Genomic DNA, 16749 nt, shown 5'->3' on the forward strand with positions numbered 1-16749 from the left:
ACTTACAAAACAGCACGGTGTCATTTGAAAAATGTAAGGAAAGAAGCATGAGGTCAACTCATCAGCAAGATAGCGAAGACGGTGGTGTTGTGGTTTGTGACGCCTACCAGGACAATAGAGTAAAAAGTCAGGAGAGGTTTCACTTGTCTACAAGATCATCAACTTACACCAGCTCACAGCAGTCAGTAAAAATCTCCACTCCCATCCTCAGCATCCAAACAACAAAAGCAAGCAAGATCAAGTCGTATATGAGAGAGGCAGGCAGTTGAACCCTGAACAAAGGAAGCAGGGGGCCAGCGTGGAGAATAACACGTCAACACCTTGGATGCTCTTCATCATATGACTAACCCTAGCGCTCTGGAGTCCACATTTCAAGACTCAGCCCTGCCACCATGAGCAAGCGTGACTTGGAACAAGTCACATAACCTTGCTTAGTCTCAATTTCCTCATCTACAACACAGGAGAATAATTTAACAGAATTCACATAGTCAGATATTTTTAAATGCATTGATTCCTTAAAAGCCTTACATACTGTTATACTGAATTTTATATGTTAACTTACTGAGCCCTGATGGCTAGGTGCTTGGTGAAACATTATTCTGGATGTGTCTGTGAAGTTGTTTTTTTTGACGAGATTAACATTTAAGCTGGATTTTTGAGTAAAGCAGATTATCTTCCATAATGTGGGTGGGCCTTATCCAATCAGTTGAAGGTACTAGAACAAAGGTTTACCTCCTCCAAATGAAAAGGAATTCTCTCAGCAGACTGTCTTTAGACTTAAACTGCAACTCAAGACTGCTACCCCATCATATTTCGGACTCACCAGGCCTCCACAAACATGTGAGCCAATTCCTTAAAACAAATCTCTCTCTCTCTCCCTCCCTCTCTCTCTACACACACACACACACACACACACACACACACACACACACACACACTTCCCGTTGGTTCTGTTTCCCTGAAGAATTCATACTAATGCATACACTATGAAAAAAAAAAAGAAATTAATTGGTAAAGGTGTTTCAAAACAAGAAAGTACCATCTTGATAAGTTTCAAGAGAAAAATCGTAGTCATTTCAATAGATGCCCAAAAAGTCATTTGGCAAAATTCAACACATTAGATAGGATTTTAGAAAGATAATTTTAGAAGCAATTGGAGTCTTCCTTAATATAGCAAAGACAATCAAGTCAGGTCAATTTGATACTGAGTGATCAAACAGTAGAAGCACTCTTTTTAAAAATCTCTTTAGGAGCTACTATTTACCATTGGTTGGTAAACTCTAGTTCATGCAATAAAATATTGAAAAGAAGTGAGAAAAAGATCATTTAAAAACACTGAGATTGCACATGGAAACAATCCAAGGGAAACTTCTAAAACTTGACTGGGACTTATAGGAGAGAGTTCAGTACAACAAACAAATGCAAGACAAATATATAATGGGCTTCCCAAAACAAAGGGAAAAGGGATTTATAGAATAATGTAGTGATAAATGGTTAGCAGTGTAAAAAATATACACAAACTTTTATGTATAGCACAATCATAACTACATAACTGTGTCTGCATTTCGAGAAAGACTAAATAGAAAACTAAGGCATAAGAAGATATTTAAATGAAACTACTTCTGTCTCAAGGATTTTGGGAGAAACAACAAAGACCAGAAAACAATATACGATAGGTGCACAGTCCTCCTACATACTGAAACGAGGGGGATATTACCTATTCAGAACATTTTGCAGTTATTACAGTGCTTCAGGAGCATTTATCTTACCTCTGGCATATATAAGAAATGTGGAAGAGGCATTTTTTGAGGAAGAAAAATCCTCATCCTCAAGTTAACATCTTTTCTGCAGCAGAGATGTGATTACTCTATACAAATGTTAGCTCTTATTGTAAGAGGCAGTATGTGTGGTGGCGAAGAACAGAGGCTCTGGAGCCAGGATACAAATCCCAGCAACTCCACTTCCAGACAATGGAAAACCTTCGACAAGTTACTTATCCTCTCAGAGCCTCTGTTTCCTCATTTGCAAAATGGGATGAGAATAATACCTAATTATTAGAATTACGAGGTTTAAATAAATCACTACGTGTAAAGCACTTTGAATGGTGTCTGGCACAGAGCAAGCACTGTACGTGTCGGTTTATTACCATCATCATTATTATTACTACTGTTATGTGATGGTTGACATCTCCTAGGGATGTGCTTTTGGAAACATCGTCTTGTGAGCTTTGGGAAAGATATATGTGTCCTCAATCCAATAAACATTATTGAGCCTGATTAGAAAGTTATTGGCAAGGGGAGCCTGTGGCTCAGTCGGTGTGTCCGACTCTTATTTCTGCTCAGGTCATGATCTTAGGGTTGTGACATGGAGCCTGGCACTCAGTGCAGAGTTGGCTTGAGATTCTTTCCCACTCTCCCTCCCTCCCAGTTTGCATACACTCTCTCCCCCCTCTAAAATAAATGATAAAATCTTTAAAAAATGAAAAAAAAGAAATTTATTGGCAAAATGCAATACCATACAGAACTACCAAGAAATAATTTACTTGTATCTTTCTAGGAATTGTACAAATCATTTGCATTGCCAAAAAAAAAAAAAACAGGTTGTATTAACAACAGAGGAAATTGCTTAAGTGCATGAAGACAGCTACCAGGAATTTAAAAGCTCTGATTGGTTTCCAATGTGTTCTTGGAGGAATCTTGGAAGAATCTGAATTTTGTAAGATTTTTGAGGACTACAGGAATTACCTCTGGAACAGTCACTTTTTTCCAACAGTACTTATTGTATTTAGCATAGAAAATTAAGACAATGCCGTGTTCACAATTCATTTGAATTATACTAATCCCTTGCTGTGGAGCTGGACTCATAAAGATTTCAAATTATTTTGAAGAACCTTTTTCTGTTCTTCTTCATCTCAGTTAATGGCGATTCCAAACTTCCAGATACACAGATCTAAAATCTAATGCCATTTTAAAAAATAAACTTATTTTAGAAGAGTATTAGAGTCACATAAAAATTGAGAAGACAATACAGAGAGTTCCCAAATACCCCATATCCAGTTTGCCCTCTTATCATGATCTGACACTAGGATACATTTATTATACTCAATGAACCAATATTGATAAGTTATTATTAACTAAGATCCACGCTTTATTGAGATCTCCTTAGTTTTGACCTAATATCCTTATTCTGTTCCAAGAATGCAACCAGGATACCATATTACAGTTAGTAGTCATGTCTCCTTAGGAGCCTCTTGGCTTTGGCAGCTTCTCAAAACTTCCCTTGTTTTTGAGGGAATGGTGCTCAACTTATGTTTGTCTGGGGCTTTTCTCATGAGTACACAGGAGTTATGGGTTTGGGAGAAGAAGAACATAGAAGCAAAATGTCATTTCATGGCATCACACCAAGGGTATATACTACCAACATGATTTATCACTATTGATGTTGACCTTGTTCACTTGGCTGAGGTAGTATTTGCCAGGTTTCTTACTATAAAATTACTATTTTTTCCTCTTTCTATATTGTACTTTTTGGTAGGAAGTCACTATAAGCAACCCACACGTAAGGAGTGTGAGAAGACTCACTTTTAAGATACTCCAAGCAAGTATTTATTTAGCTATTTTAAATTCTATTTTTTGTCGATGATGGAAACAGCTCTGAAATGTTTCAGATAGATATTGCTTTAAAAATAAAGTGCTAAATAAATTTATTAAAAAAATAAATAAAAATAAAATTCAAAAAATGAATGCGAAAAAAAAAAATACACTACTCGTTCATTGTAGAAAAACTGGAAAGCATGTTTAAGAGAAGGTTCACCTAAAATACCATCTAGACAAAGACCACTATGCTTAATATCTTGAGCCACTGTCTCCAAACCTTTCTAGGTCTACATTTCAAGAGGTGAAACCATCCTCCACATATACTACTCCATCTCGCTTATCACCACCTAACATTATGAATAATTGCTCTGTGCTTTTCAACAAAAAAAGTGTTTCTATCTTTACAGTTCCAGAGCCTACCATGGGGCACAGCATGCCGTGCATTCAGCAAGTGTGAGCCAATGACCTTTCTGACCAAACTGACGAACCCTCATGAAACCATTTAATGAAATCTGCTGGCCAGTGCAATCTCGGTCTCTGCCTTTTCCCTCACAGGACAACTAAAGTCACCGGCACAGAATCACCAATTTGGGTGATTATTAATTAAATCAGTAAAACAGCATATAGTCTGTAAGGACTAAAAGAAATAATGGCACGTGAAGTGCTTAAGTACACAGGTCTACGGTCCCTTCTCCCAAATGCCTTGAACCAGGTATATTTTGGAATTAATTCTTCCATTGAGGAGGATGAGAGAACAGACACACAGGATACGATGAAACACCACAACTAAGTACAGGGAAACACACGGTAATCAACAGTGATATCTTCTACAGCAAAGCATGCAAATAATCACAATAAAGAGACTGCTTCCTTGGGTATTGTCATTTTTAATGGTGCATTTGAAGACTCCCTTGTGTCTGAGTTGTGGGAACACCCTCCAGAGGAGTTGTAGTCTCTTTAGCCCCAGTTTATCGCTAGCTGGGCACCAAATTTGGGGTTGATTTCTCATCTTGAAGGTTTCCTAGAAATGCAAGTAGTAAAATTCAAACTGTAAGACCACCAGGGTAGAGGTCTAGCATTTTGAATTTCCAGAGATAAGTTTTTGTTATCCAAAGACCAAAGATAAAAAGTAAGCCTCCTTATCTGCCCTCTGTGCCAATTTTTAGGTTTTTTCCCCTAGCCTCTTCTCTCACTAGGGGAGAGCTTGTAAAAGCCCAGCTTTAGGGCCCTGTGGGGAATGGGGAATAGGGAGGGGTAGGTTCTTATTGTCTAATAAAACCCCAGGAAACCACACCGTCAGCATTCATGCTTACTTCTTTCCATTCCTTCTCACTTCCGGGTGTCTAAAGATTTCCCTGCTTCCTGGCAAGGTCAGCTGGGCATTAAATAAGGTATCCTATTTTATCCACCAGAACCTGGTGTTACAGCAAGAGACCTGTTGGGTTCTCTTAGACAGATATTGCCAGAACTCTTAATTTAATTTTCTTTTATATCAATCATCTGTTTATTAGATACTTCAAATTTTTCCTTTAAGCCAGATTGCTTAATGAACCAGATACACCATCTCCCTGTAGGAGACTATTTGATATAGGGGCTATAGAATTACTTTAGAAATGAAAATTCTTTAATAAATATTTTTCTTTTGTAAGTAAGCCTTTATAAGCCTACTCTGGAAAATCATTAGGCTAGAGAAATCACGACTTGATGCCATCTACTTAGTGAAAAATGATCTTCCAGACATTCAGTACAATTGTTAATGTGATCTCACTCGTATGTGGGATTTAAAAAACAAAACAGAGGATTGAAAGGGAAGAGAGGGAAAAATAAAAGAAGACACAGTCAGAGGAGGAAGACAAACCATAAGAGACTCTTGATTATAGGAAAAAAACTGAAGGTCATTGGAGGGGAGTGGGGCAGGGGAATGGGGGATGGAGTAACTGGGTGGACATTAAGGAGCGCACGTGATGTAATGAGCACTGGGTATTATATAAGGCTGATGAACCACGGAACTCTATGTCTGCAACCAATAATAGATTATATGTTAATTCATCGAATTTAAATTAAAAAATAAATAATTTTTTTTTTAAATGAAATTACTTGAACGTTCTCTACTCTGAACAGCAGTGGAATAAACCTGTGGTGCTGAATGTCAATGCCCTTTAGGTGGTATTGTTCCGGGACACTTGTAACTGGGTCTTTCTCATTCTCTTTCTTGGTGAATCCCAATTTTAGTTTTTCTGGAAAGTGAGGTTTCTTGCTGATCCCTAGCACATGATCTGGAACTGAACAAGCACGTATTAAATATTTGGGGATTGACTAATATTCATGGTTAATACTAACTGCCACTTGATAAATGGTTTTGTGCTAGTCATTCTGTTGACTATTAGCTGGAACTTGAGGAAAGGTGAACCCAAGCTCGTATCATTGGGGCCCTAGTACGGTCATCTTTTTCAACACTCAAATCAAGGGGCTCATGCATGGGTGCTCTGTTTTGTCTTTCCTTGCTTGTCACAAATAAATTTCAATTTCTGAGAGGCCCCTTTCAAGTGTGTTAACATGGCAGCTGGCAAATGGGCATTTATCTACCTAAGGTTCTGTGATGAATAAAATTCCCTGTATCTTCCTAGGGAACCAATTACTACATTGAAAACTATGATAATAATGGATCTTTCATCAATAACGAATGTGATTTGTAAAGTGAAAATCAATCTATTTTGACTGATGATGCCTCATAGCAATAGGGAAGATTTCATCTGAATAATTATAATAAAACTATATGATTTATCAGTTGAGTAAGACTAGAAAGTCAGTAAGTAATCAGTCTTGTCTGGCCATTTTTCAGGCTGATGACCTTGGGACATTGTGACCTTCGCTTTACTCCCTCAAAAGAACAAGCTAGGTTCTTAAATATATATCCCTGAGCAAGAAGATACACAGTGTGCATCTCTGTGGACACTTGATCTGACCAATGGATGGACAGACATGTCTCCTCATGTACATCCTCCCAGCAGGTATGGAGTATGGATTTGGAGAAATAGCTCCTCTCATTCTGCAGGCAGCCCCTTGTTTAAAGATGAGTTTCAAAATGTTTGGTTGTTGTTCTTACAAAACACCTACAACATATAATGTATGTATCAGCTAAGACCCTGGTTGCAAGTGACCAAAACATAGTTCAAAGTAGCACATGTAAAAAGGAGGGATTTATTAGCTTATGTGCCCAAACCACAGAGGAAGGCAGACTGGCTTCAGGAATGGCTGGTCTCAGCACCAGAGCATTTGTTCAGGCCCTCGCTTTAGCTCTGCAACTGACTTCTGCTTCTCTCAGGGCCTTGGTCTTGTTCTTTCCACTGCCACCCAGAGAATCACATCTCAATGGCTCTATGACCACCCAGAGAATCACATCTCAATGGCTCTATGACCAAAGAAAAGAGCATAGCATTACCCAGAAAACAATAAAATCTGGGAAGAATTCTAAACAGTTTCTCTTGAGCCATGTGTCCATCTTTTGACCAAGCACTTGATTGGCCAATCACTGGCCTGAATTTTCTGCTCACCCTTGTCATCAGAAAGGAGGGACTATTTCTGTAATAAGGAGGTGGCAGAGAGGAGACAAGCATAAGAGACACCACATACACCTAACTGGCTAATCATATATTTTAATGATTTTATTATGTAATATAGTATACATGCATATATAGTATGTGCATATTTAAGAAAATATAAACTGTCCTGTGAGCATGGGAGCAATTTCAATTTCATGAAATTGCATCCATGAAAGTATACATATGTATGTATGTATTTCCTACATGTTTATATATATTGGTTCATGAATGTGTATTTATGTATATATTACTGTTTTGCTAAGTATACACATGGTTGTTCCCTTTTCAGGGATCCCATTCACATCCTACATCACCATTACTCAATGAATGCACAGTTTACCTTCTATTCCCAAGAGTAAGTTGCATTCCAGGCAGGTTGGCCTACTTATTGCCCCCACAGGTGTCTGATTTCCTTCTCTGCAAAGTCGGAGGATCATGCAGGCCTATAGCAGTGCCTGTGGGGGCCCCCGGGGCACGGGACACCATGTCTATGTGGGGGGTACACAGAGAGAAGCATTATTAGACGTGACCCCACATGTAGTTTTCGGGACAGTAGGACCAAAGTAAGAGCACTCCAAGACTTGGGGTAACCAGCCAAACAAAATGAGGAGGCAAGAGATTAGCAACAAGGCTGACAGAACCAGAAAGAGGTAAGAAATGGATCAAGGGAGTGGGAGGCACTGGCGGTGACCAGCATGGCCAGCAGAAATCCACCTTGACTTTTGGTGTCATGCACTTGGCCTCTTGGGAGTGTTAAGACTGGAAACAAAATGGGCAGTGTCTATTCAGAACTTTGGCTCCTGCTCTTTTCCCCAACTAACTTTCTCTCCTCTCTCCATCCCATCCAAATCCTTCTCCTACACACGTCTCACCTCTCCCACAAAAGCTTCCTGGAGTTATTCCAGCCCGCAGCTCTGTCTGGCCCGCCTCATGCAGTCCTGGAGCATAGACAGCCTGGAGATGCAGCCACTGCTTGGGAGTTGCTATCTCACGATCCCACTGAGAAACATATCACCTCCTCTCCACTCAATATATGCCCTCGTACTTAGGGAAAAGATAAATTATCTTAAAAATGATGCATCCAATATGCACATGCCAAATAAGTAATCTTTACGATATGTTAATTTAGTTGTTTCCTTTTCTATAACAATTTAATAGTTGAAATTTCTTTTACTTTACGATTACACTAATGCGAATATTCAGAATTTAATTAACAATTAAATTGATCAGATTTAAACTTCTGGAACATTCATTTGCATATAATTGCTCTCAATATACTTATGTAAAGCCCAAAGCCTATATTCCCAAATATAGAAAACCTATTCATGTCAGTTTTAGTTACATGTGTACATTTATTTGAATTTGTGGAGTGTGTGCTTTTATTGCCAAGAAAGTCAGCTCTGTTCCTTAATTGTTGCTATAACCACAATTCAGGAAATTCTATTGCAACATCAATATGTTATGCACATCTTTAATTAGGCTAGTACGGCCTGTCTGTCACAGCAACTGATCCTAAGTATTCTTATTTAGTCTACTTGAGGCTTTAAAATGTTCTCATTTTTAAAAGAGGCATATTTCGGCCTCATTAAATTGTTAAGCAAATCAATATGCAGCCCTACAACTTGATTGCTATGTTCCAGAAATCCTGTGTCTCTTCACTTAGCACATCTTTAGGTACCAGCTGAAAGGGCACTCCTCCACAAACACCAGAAATCTTCTGCGGCTCTAGCATGTTATATTCTTTTATCAGATGTGAGGGAGACACCTGTCACCCCCACTGATCCCCAGGAAGATCTGGCTGGGCATCCTATTGATCGCCAGAGCCTGATTCTCTTATCTAAGTAGTTAATGCAAATAAGTTGCAGGTTCCTTGCTCTGAGCAGTGTCTTCACACCAGGTCACCCAACAAAAAAGACAACACAGTGACTAATTCCATGGTCTAGAAAGCAAACAGAATCTAGCCTGCAGTTCATTTCCTTCCCTTTCCTCAAAATCGGCCATGATTTCAAACAGGGAGAGACAATGGCTACCTGAACCAAGCCCTACAGTACTTAGCCTTTTACACCTTCCCCATCTGGCACAATTCCTTAATTTTAAAACAAATCATTAACATTTGCATTAAGGAGAAAGCAGTGTTCATGGGTTACTGCCAAGCATTGGTAGGGTTTTTTTTTTTTTTTTGAAACACATTGGGTGTCATGTGCTTTTACCATGTCCAAGGTCAAATGAGAATACAGTAACTCTGCCATAATGCTATAGGTGGGCTCCCCCAGATACAGTCCTAGTAAAATGGAGAGTTGCATTATGAACACAGTAAAGACATTGGCGGGCAAATCTGAGCAGCCAGGGGATCAGGAATTAAAGTGGGGTGGAGTGCAGGGGGAGTACAAGGCCAACTGAAAAACTTAAACCTCCCTAGGTCCACACTTCAGTTTGGTACTACCTTATGGTTGATGTCAGATCAAACAGAAGTACTGATGAGGAATTCCTGGTTCTGAGGCCAGCAGGGACTTTCAGGACTTCAGCACTTACCCAGTTCATGGATACTCATTTTACTTCCCCGCCTCCCAAGACTGCTCCTTCCCCAAAGATAAGGACTTTAGCCTATACTGGTTAAGAAAGAGAAGGGCCACAGGGCAAAGAATGGGAGCCAACCACCAATTATTTTATTTTTAGAATGTCCATGCTTTGGTGGGAAGGGTATTTTAATTCTTTCAATTTAAATCCTCTAGAATAAGTCTCCATAGTTTTCAAAACATAGTCCTTTTTATGGGTCTGAACCAGGGGGGAAAAAAAATATTCCCACAATCTAAAATATAAGCAAGTCCACCTGTTTAATCTTTCTTGTATTCCTTGTACTTTTACTTTTACTTTGGGCACTTCCCTTGAGAATAGGTCATTCAAGAACAGGGTGATTGATAAAATCAAGCCAAGCTTGAACAGAGTATAATTTACCATCTGTGAGGCCTTCAAGACAGACTGCCGTAGATTCATAAGACTGCCTATACTTCCACTTGAGCCGAGCCAAAGGGACCAGAGCTTATCTCATTTTTAACAGGAACCAGAGAATCAGATTTTGCTCCCAAGCAAACCAGCTCTCCCCAAAGTCCACTATATCTTCAACCTAATTCTGGCCCCCCCCCACCCCCACTTTGTTTTAGACGGTAGTGAAGAGAGATCCTCTCTGGTAAACATTTTTGCTCATCAAACCTTTATTCAGTGGCAGCAACGTCTGGTCCAGCTAAAGCATCAGGCAATAAAGCCATCATCGGCAATGATCACGTTTGCAGATGTTCTAGGTCTGTCTGGAAATCACTGCTGGCATGCCTGCATGCTCAAAAAATTCCTGGAAGTCTGGCGGTTTCTAGGAAGCTTGTGCTTTCTTCTGAGAAACTTGAGAAAACCTCAAGGACCAAGATATTAAAATAAACACATCAGCTTGGTGACCACTTGACTCAGCTAAGCCATGGCTATTGACTCTTCTCCTGATTAAATTGGAGAGAATAGGAACATAGGAGTGTGTGGCCATCCTTGAAGCAAGGTTTGAGGGTCACTCTTGAAGCTGTTTGCCTCATAACATCAAGTCTACCACCTATCATTTAAGCTACATTACTTTGGTTCTTGAAGATTTTTTTCTTCCCTTATTTAATGCAAGCCTTATTTAAATGCTACCGTCTCTGGCAAGGATTACATCTGAGGCCAATTATCTGGTGAGGGCCAGCGCACAGAGCATTTGGGAGCAAGAGAGAAGCGCAGACATGGGGGTGAGAATGGGGTGGAACTCTTGAGAAGGAAAGATGAAATCAATGAAAAGGGAGGTAAAGAGCCACCAAATTTTGCTTTCCTCTCAATTTATCCTAAAACTGTTTGAGGAAAATCCATCCTCTCTTTGGATATTATTATATTGTTTTTCAACTTCCATGCAAAATTTCCCGCTCATCACCTGCACTCATGTTACAATATGGAAACTCTCGGTCATGCAGAGACTAGAGGAATAAATTACCTGTATATCTGTTAAGTCTTTGCATTTGGTAAAATTGCCTATTTCAAATATTTCTAGTTTGTTTTAGGTTGCTTAATGCCCCGCTGCCTCTTTTTAATTACTTCCTGCTGTTAAATTAGGTGAAATGCTTTGTAATGATTCCTGGTCAGTAAATACCCTACCTGGGCTCAGGATATATTTTTGAATTTTTTTTTATTATAAAATAGACATGCACAGAAGTGAAACAACATGAACGTGTGCTTAATAAATACTCAGGATGTGAACACCCATTAACTTCCAACTGGATCAAGAGACAGGACATATCCAGAAACCCACCCTGATAACAAACTCTCTCCTCACTTCTACGACGATAATTTTCTTATTCTTTTTTTCTTTGTAGTTTTATCTCCGATATATGTCCCTAAGCAACATCATTTAGTTTTGCTGTTTCCTGTGATCTAGAAACAGAATCACACTCTGCATTTTATTATTCTTGCATCTTTGGCTCAAAATTGTTTATGTAAGATTCATCCATAGTGTCATGCATAGCAGTTTCTTCATTTTCATGGCTGTAGGGTATTTCAGGGTATGTAGCACAATTTTAATCCATTCTCCTTCTGACAGATACTTGGGTTGCTTCCAGGTTCTAGCTATTTTGAATAATGCTGCCACATAAGCCTCCTGGTGCATGTGCTCATGAACGTCTCCAGTATTTCAATGACTGGAAATTCTGGGGCGTGGTGTATTGCAGATCTTCAACTCCACTCGATAGCAGGAAGCTATTTTTTTTCTAAAATGGTTGTTCCAATTTATATTACCCATACTAGTGTATAAGAATCTCTATTGTTCTAGGGGCACCAGGGTGGCTCAGTCAGTTAAGCATCCAACTCTTGATTTCAGCTCAGGTCATGATCTCAGGGTTGTGAGATCGAGCCCCGCGTCAGACTCTGCATTGAGCGTGGAATATGCTTAAGATTCTCTTGCTCCCTCGCCCTCTGCCCCCACTTCCCTGGCTCACTCTTATTCTCTCCCTCTCTCTCTCTCTCAAAAACAAAATCCTATTGTTCTATATCCTCACCAACACTTGCTATAGTCAGCTTCCTAATTTTTTGCCAATCTGGTATTTATAATAATTTTGACAGTTACTGTTGCTGTCCTTACTTTCTACATGTCAGAACTGGCACGCAACCCATGCCTGTGCCTCCAAAGCTTAAAAACTCTTTCCAGGAATCATACTTCCTCCCAAGATGGGCCCTCTGTGGGAGCAAAATAATGATCAGTATCATCTGATAAATTCACTATATTAAAAACTATACCAACAGAATTTCAAAGGTAGCCTGGTTGATGTGACTTTAATTAAAGAACTGCATCTTCAGGTCAGTTTTCCAGTACTGCTCCAAGATCCAATCCATTAATATTTAGATAAATGACAGGATCTTTAATATTTGGTGGGATTTCACTCATGAGAGTAATTCATGAGACATTTTACTCACGTTTCATTTTCTACCTGCAACAGGCACTTGTGAGATGATCGACACAATCCAGCAGTTACAGAATATTCAGTAACAGACAAAAATGAAAGTAACAGAAGATGAGAGTGACACAAACGATTCTCTAAGAGATCCATCTTTATACAGGTAATCAATTTATTAGGACACTGAACAAATGCAAGCAATGGGCACTTTTTAAAAAAATTAATTTAAAACCATTGAAAGGATAAACATCAAGCAAGGCTCCTAAGAATTTACCAGTTATTAATGGTGCTTTTTTCTTTTTACTCTAAAGGTCTAATAAAAAGGCTGTAAATCCTACAGATACAGAAAAGAATTTTCAAAAAACCAAATTAACCAGAAGCAATGACTCATGTACAATATTGCTTACAAAAGGGGATGGGCCAAGCCAGCTTTCAGTAATCTTCCCTGGATACTAAGAATAGTTCTCAGAAAAAAAAAAAAAAAAGAATAGCTCTCAGGACAGGAGCAGCTAGTTTTTTGTACCTAAGTCTCCTCTCTAGTATCTCTACAACGTGGCCTTCCAATGGGATCTGATCCAAAACTCTTCCCAGTGAGGTGACTTGCACCCTTGTCACCAACAACTTCAAATAGCCTTGGACTTCACGTCTATAAATATTAATCTCGCATTTATCCCACCCTATAGAAACAAATAGTGAAAACAATTGTATTAACCACTTCTTGACACTTCACACATTTTGGGAGGTTCATTATTTTTTACTTCCCTCCACGATACAAATCCTTGCTTGCAAACGTGCTATTAGCACATTGTAGCATACTTTCCAGTTGTCCATATGCCTCCATCCTCTCCTGTACTACCAAATGGCTACGAAGATTTAGAGGTTCAGTGATTAAGGGACTTAAATGATTTTAACCCCTTTAAACTTGGAGACTCTTTAAATCCCATTATCTCTGCAGCCATAGAGAATTTTAAAATCAGCTTGGCCTTTCTAGCTCCGGGTCTAAGGATTACAGAGTTTTAAAGAAAATAAATGCTTCTCTGCAGTTCTACAAAGAGCTGTCCCCAACCAGTTGACCTCCAGGAAATAAAGCCAGCCAGTTCTCCAGCTGGTAACTGCTGATCAGAGTTTTGAAATAGAAAGATATGTATGTTATGCCACAAACCACCAGGAAAACAAGTAATTGCCTCCTCAACTCCACATGAAGCTAGTGAATCAGAGGATTTGGTGTAGCGGGGTCAGCAGACTTTAGGCATGTGTCAGTAAACGTCTAAGAATGAGAAGACAGAAAATGCCAGGGACCCAAAGAAGCCTGTAGGGGTAGAGAGAGTAAGTTCAGTGATTGGGAGCCTGTTACCTTGGATACTCACGAATCCTAGGAAACCCTCTGAGGTCTTACCTCTTGTGTCCTCACATTTATGTAGCCATAGTGAGTTCGAAGGGGCCGCCTATATGTGTAGGAGAATGGGATCCATTTTGTGCCAGGCTGTCCAAAGCAGTTTAGCAGCAGTGGGAAATTCACTTCATTTACAAGGCGCACAACCAGCAGGAAGAGGAACGCGGCTATGAAGCTCACTGCAATCATTGACTTTCGCTACAAAACATTAAAAAAAAAAAAGAAGAAGAAGAAGAATGAGTGAATGAATGAACAAATGAATGACTTTCAACCAAAAGTAGTCACAGAGGGAGGTTTCTTTATTTCTCTCTCGCTTTTTCTTTCAAAGGGATCAAAGGACTGTGCCCTTGAGGATATTTCACTTGGAGACAGAATGTAATCATTTGGTGACCGGGTCGCTTTGGTGAGCCTCTGAGAGCAAGCAGGGCAGCTCTCTTACATCGCCTTTCCTTCTATCCCTACCCTTCCTCGCCTCCCTGTATTCCTCAACGACTTCTCTTCCATTTTCCAAATGCAAACCACACATTCCCAACTACAGGAAGCCCTTCCTAACTGCTCAGTCCCCTTCCACCATCATCCCTTCACCCCAACCTATCTGCCCTACTGGAAACAAGTAGTCCTGCCGCTCTCATACCTCGCAGGCACATCTATTGTTGCATATATTTCATCGTATAATTATTTATGTGACTTTTCCTCCATCTAATCGTGATGTCCTGGAGAAAGAGCACATACTGTCATAATGATCTCTCTGAACCCCAGGTCCTTAACACAGTTGTAGGGGCCCAAGAAACATTTGAGCGAATCAACAAATGAACAAATAAGTGGATGGATTTTTCACGTCCTTGTAGACACTCTATCAACAACTACTTTGTTTCTTTATCCAGCACGCATGACACGCAGGAAACCTCGCCTGTGCTATAGAACAAGCAAAAGGTAAGACTCAAAAAGCTAAGAATATGAGCGGGACAAAAAAATCTATGCCAAGCAGCATAAGAACATTCCTGTAAACGTGTTGCCATGGAACAAGTGCAGGAGCAACTGCAGCTGACTGGGGTGGGGGAAAGCAGAGATGCTGTTGATATGGGGCTGGATAAAATGCATGAGTTTTAATCGGTACAGATGTGTGAGTGACGCTTTCTAGGTAGAGGCAACACCACAAGGCAGCAAGAAACGTGGGGTTACTCATAGCTACACAGCACTTTGTCTTCCTGGGGCACAGAGGAGGAGAAAAAGCTGGAAACCCAAATGGTAACCGTATGGAGGCCGCCTGCAGCACCACGCTGAGGAGTCTACGGAGTTTGCTAGGTGACGGAAAACCAAAGGGGGTTTTGTTTGTTCCCTTGTTTAATTTTTTTAAAGGTGACTGTTACCATCAAACGTCAGTGCTTAAGATGTTTTAGAGCAGGAGAAACTAAAGATAGGCAGCAACTAGTTAGGACGCTGCTCCACCTTGCTGGGACAGAAGGAATGAGGGGTGGACACCAGAGCAGTGGTGAGGGGCACGAAGGTAGAAAACGATATGAGAGACTCAGTTTAGGAGGTAGGCAGAGAGCGTGGCTCCTGATGGGACCGAGGTGCTGATGGAAAATTCGGAGATGCCTGAGAGTTTGAGTCTAGATAGGTAACTGCAAGGACACTGGTCCTATCAGGAGAAACCAGAGCAGTCAGAGCAAGAACCGATTTAAAAGATTAAGAGGATAAAACCCTGGGCTTTCTAAGTCCTCGTTTTCATCCAGATGGCGGGTCATCTGAATGGAGCCATCTGGGGGGCAGGTGGAAGGTCAAGTCTAGAGCAAGAAGAAAATGTGGAGCCGAGGGCAGGCGTCAGAAACAACCCTGCCTTCGAGTCCAGGGTGAAGGTGCAATGAGATATTCCTCCGTGAAGCTAGTCTTGGCCCTTGATTCTTCTTCAAACTTAAGGGAGGCCAGATAACGTTCCCAGCACGAGTGCGTATGCGTCATTGTTGTGTTTCCAGCTCACCACTGCCTGGTGAAATAAGCTTCTCTTTGTTCTTCACAGAACATCCCAAAGGAGAAAAAGGAACCCAAAGCCAGCCCCTGTCCCCTCCTGGGCCACGATCCCAGTCTCTATAAGGACAGTGGAATAAGCCCCCAGAAGCCAGAGACCCCAAAGGAAGTTGTTGCTCTTGCTCAGCCCCCATCATCTGTAAAGGCCCCATCCCTCCGTCAAGCCAGCCTCATTTCTCAATCACCCGAAAGTCCCTTGAGTTCTGCTTCCTCAAAACCCCTTATCTCACCACTAACTCCCACCGCCTTACCTCATTTAACCTTCTAATCATGAAAAACTGTTTTAATTTGCTCCTCTGTGGAATCATTATGTCCACAACATTGCAATGTGTCAAGGTAACAGCTTAAATGAGGTGATGGATCTTACAAGTTTAAAGGGACACAGACCAGAACAGATGGCTAAATAAAAGCAAAGAGGCCAGTCACCCATTAAGTAAACAGGTAAGAACCTTTTTTATCGCCATCCGGGAGCTTGTTGCAAAGCAGCAGTTTTCTTTGAAGGAGACTCAGATGGGATCCGTGCCTTTGTCTATTCCAGAGATCGGCAGGGCTCTCTGGCCCTCCTGGTACCTGCACTGCATTGCATGGCTGGGGGCTTGGGGACAAAGGCACAGAGGGCCTTTCTGAATTCCCTGATCTTACACAGCCACACATAATACATACACGAGAGGAAA

At 40.5% G+C, this 16749-nt stretch overlaps 1 protein-coding gene across 5 annotated transcripts in view; it reads right to left on the reverse strand.

Annotated features, from left to right (window-relative positions):
* ST6GALNAC3 (ST6 N-acetylgalactosaminide alpha-2,6-sialyltransferase 3) overlaps positions 1 to 16749 on the reverse strand; it is a 507075-nt gene that overhangs the window by 272752 nt on the left and 217574 nt on the right. For all 5 annotated transcript variants that reach the window (XM_041747350.1, XM_041747351.1, XM_041747352.1 and 2 more), the window contains one exon: positions 14051 to 14245. In XM_041747350.1, coding sequence (XP_041603284.1) covers positions 14051 to 14245 — 195 coding nt within the window. The remainder of the gene's footprint in view (positions 1 to 14050; positions 14246 to 16749) is intronic.

This window comes from Vulpes lagopus, chromosome 3 (genome assembly GCF_018345385.1).
Source record: "Vulpes lagopus strain Blue_001 chromosome 3, ASM1834538v1, whole genome shotgun sequence".
In the NCBI taxonomy this organism is placed as follows: Eukaryota; Metazoa; Chordata; class Mammalia; order Carnivora; family Canidae; genus Vulpes; species Vulpes lagopus.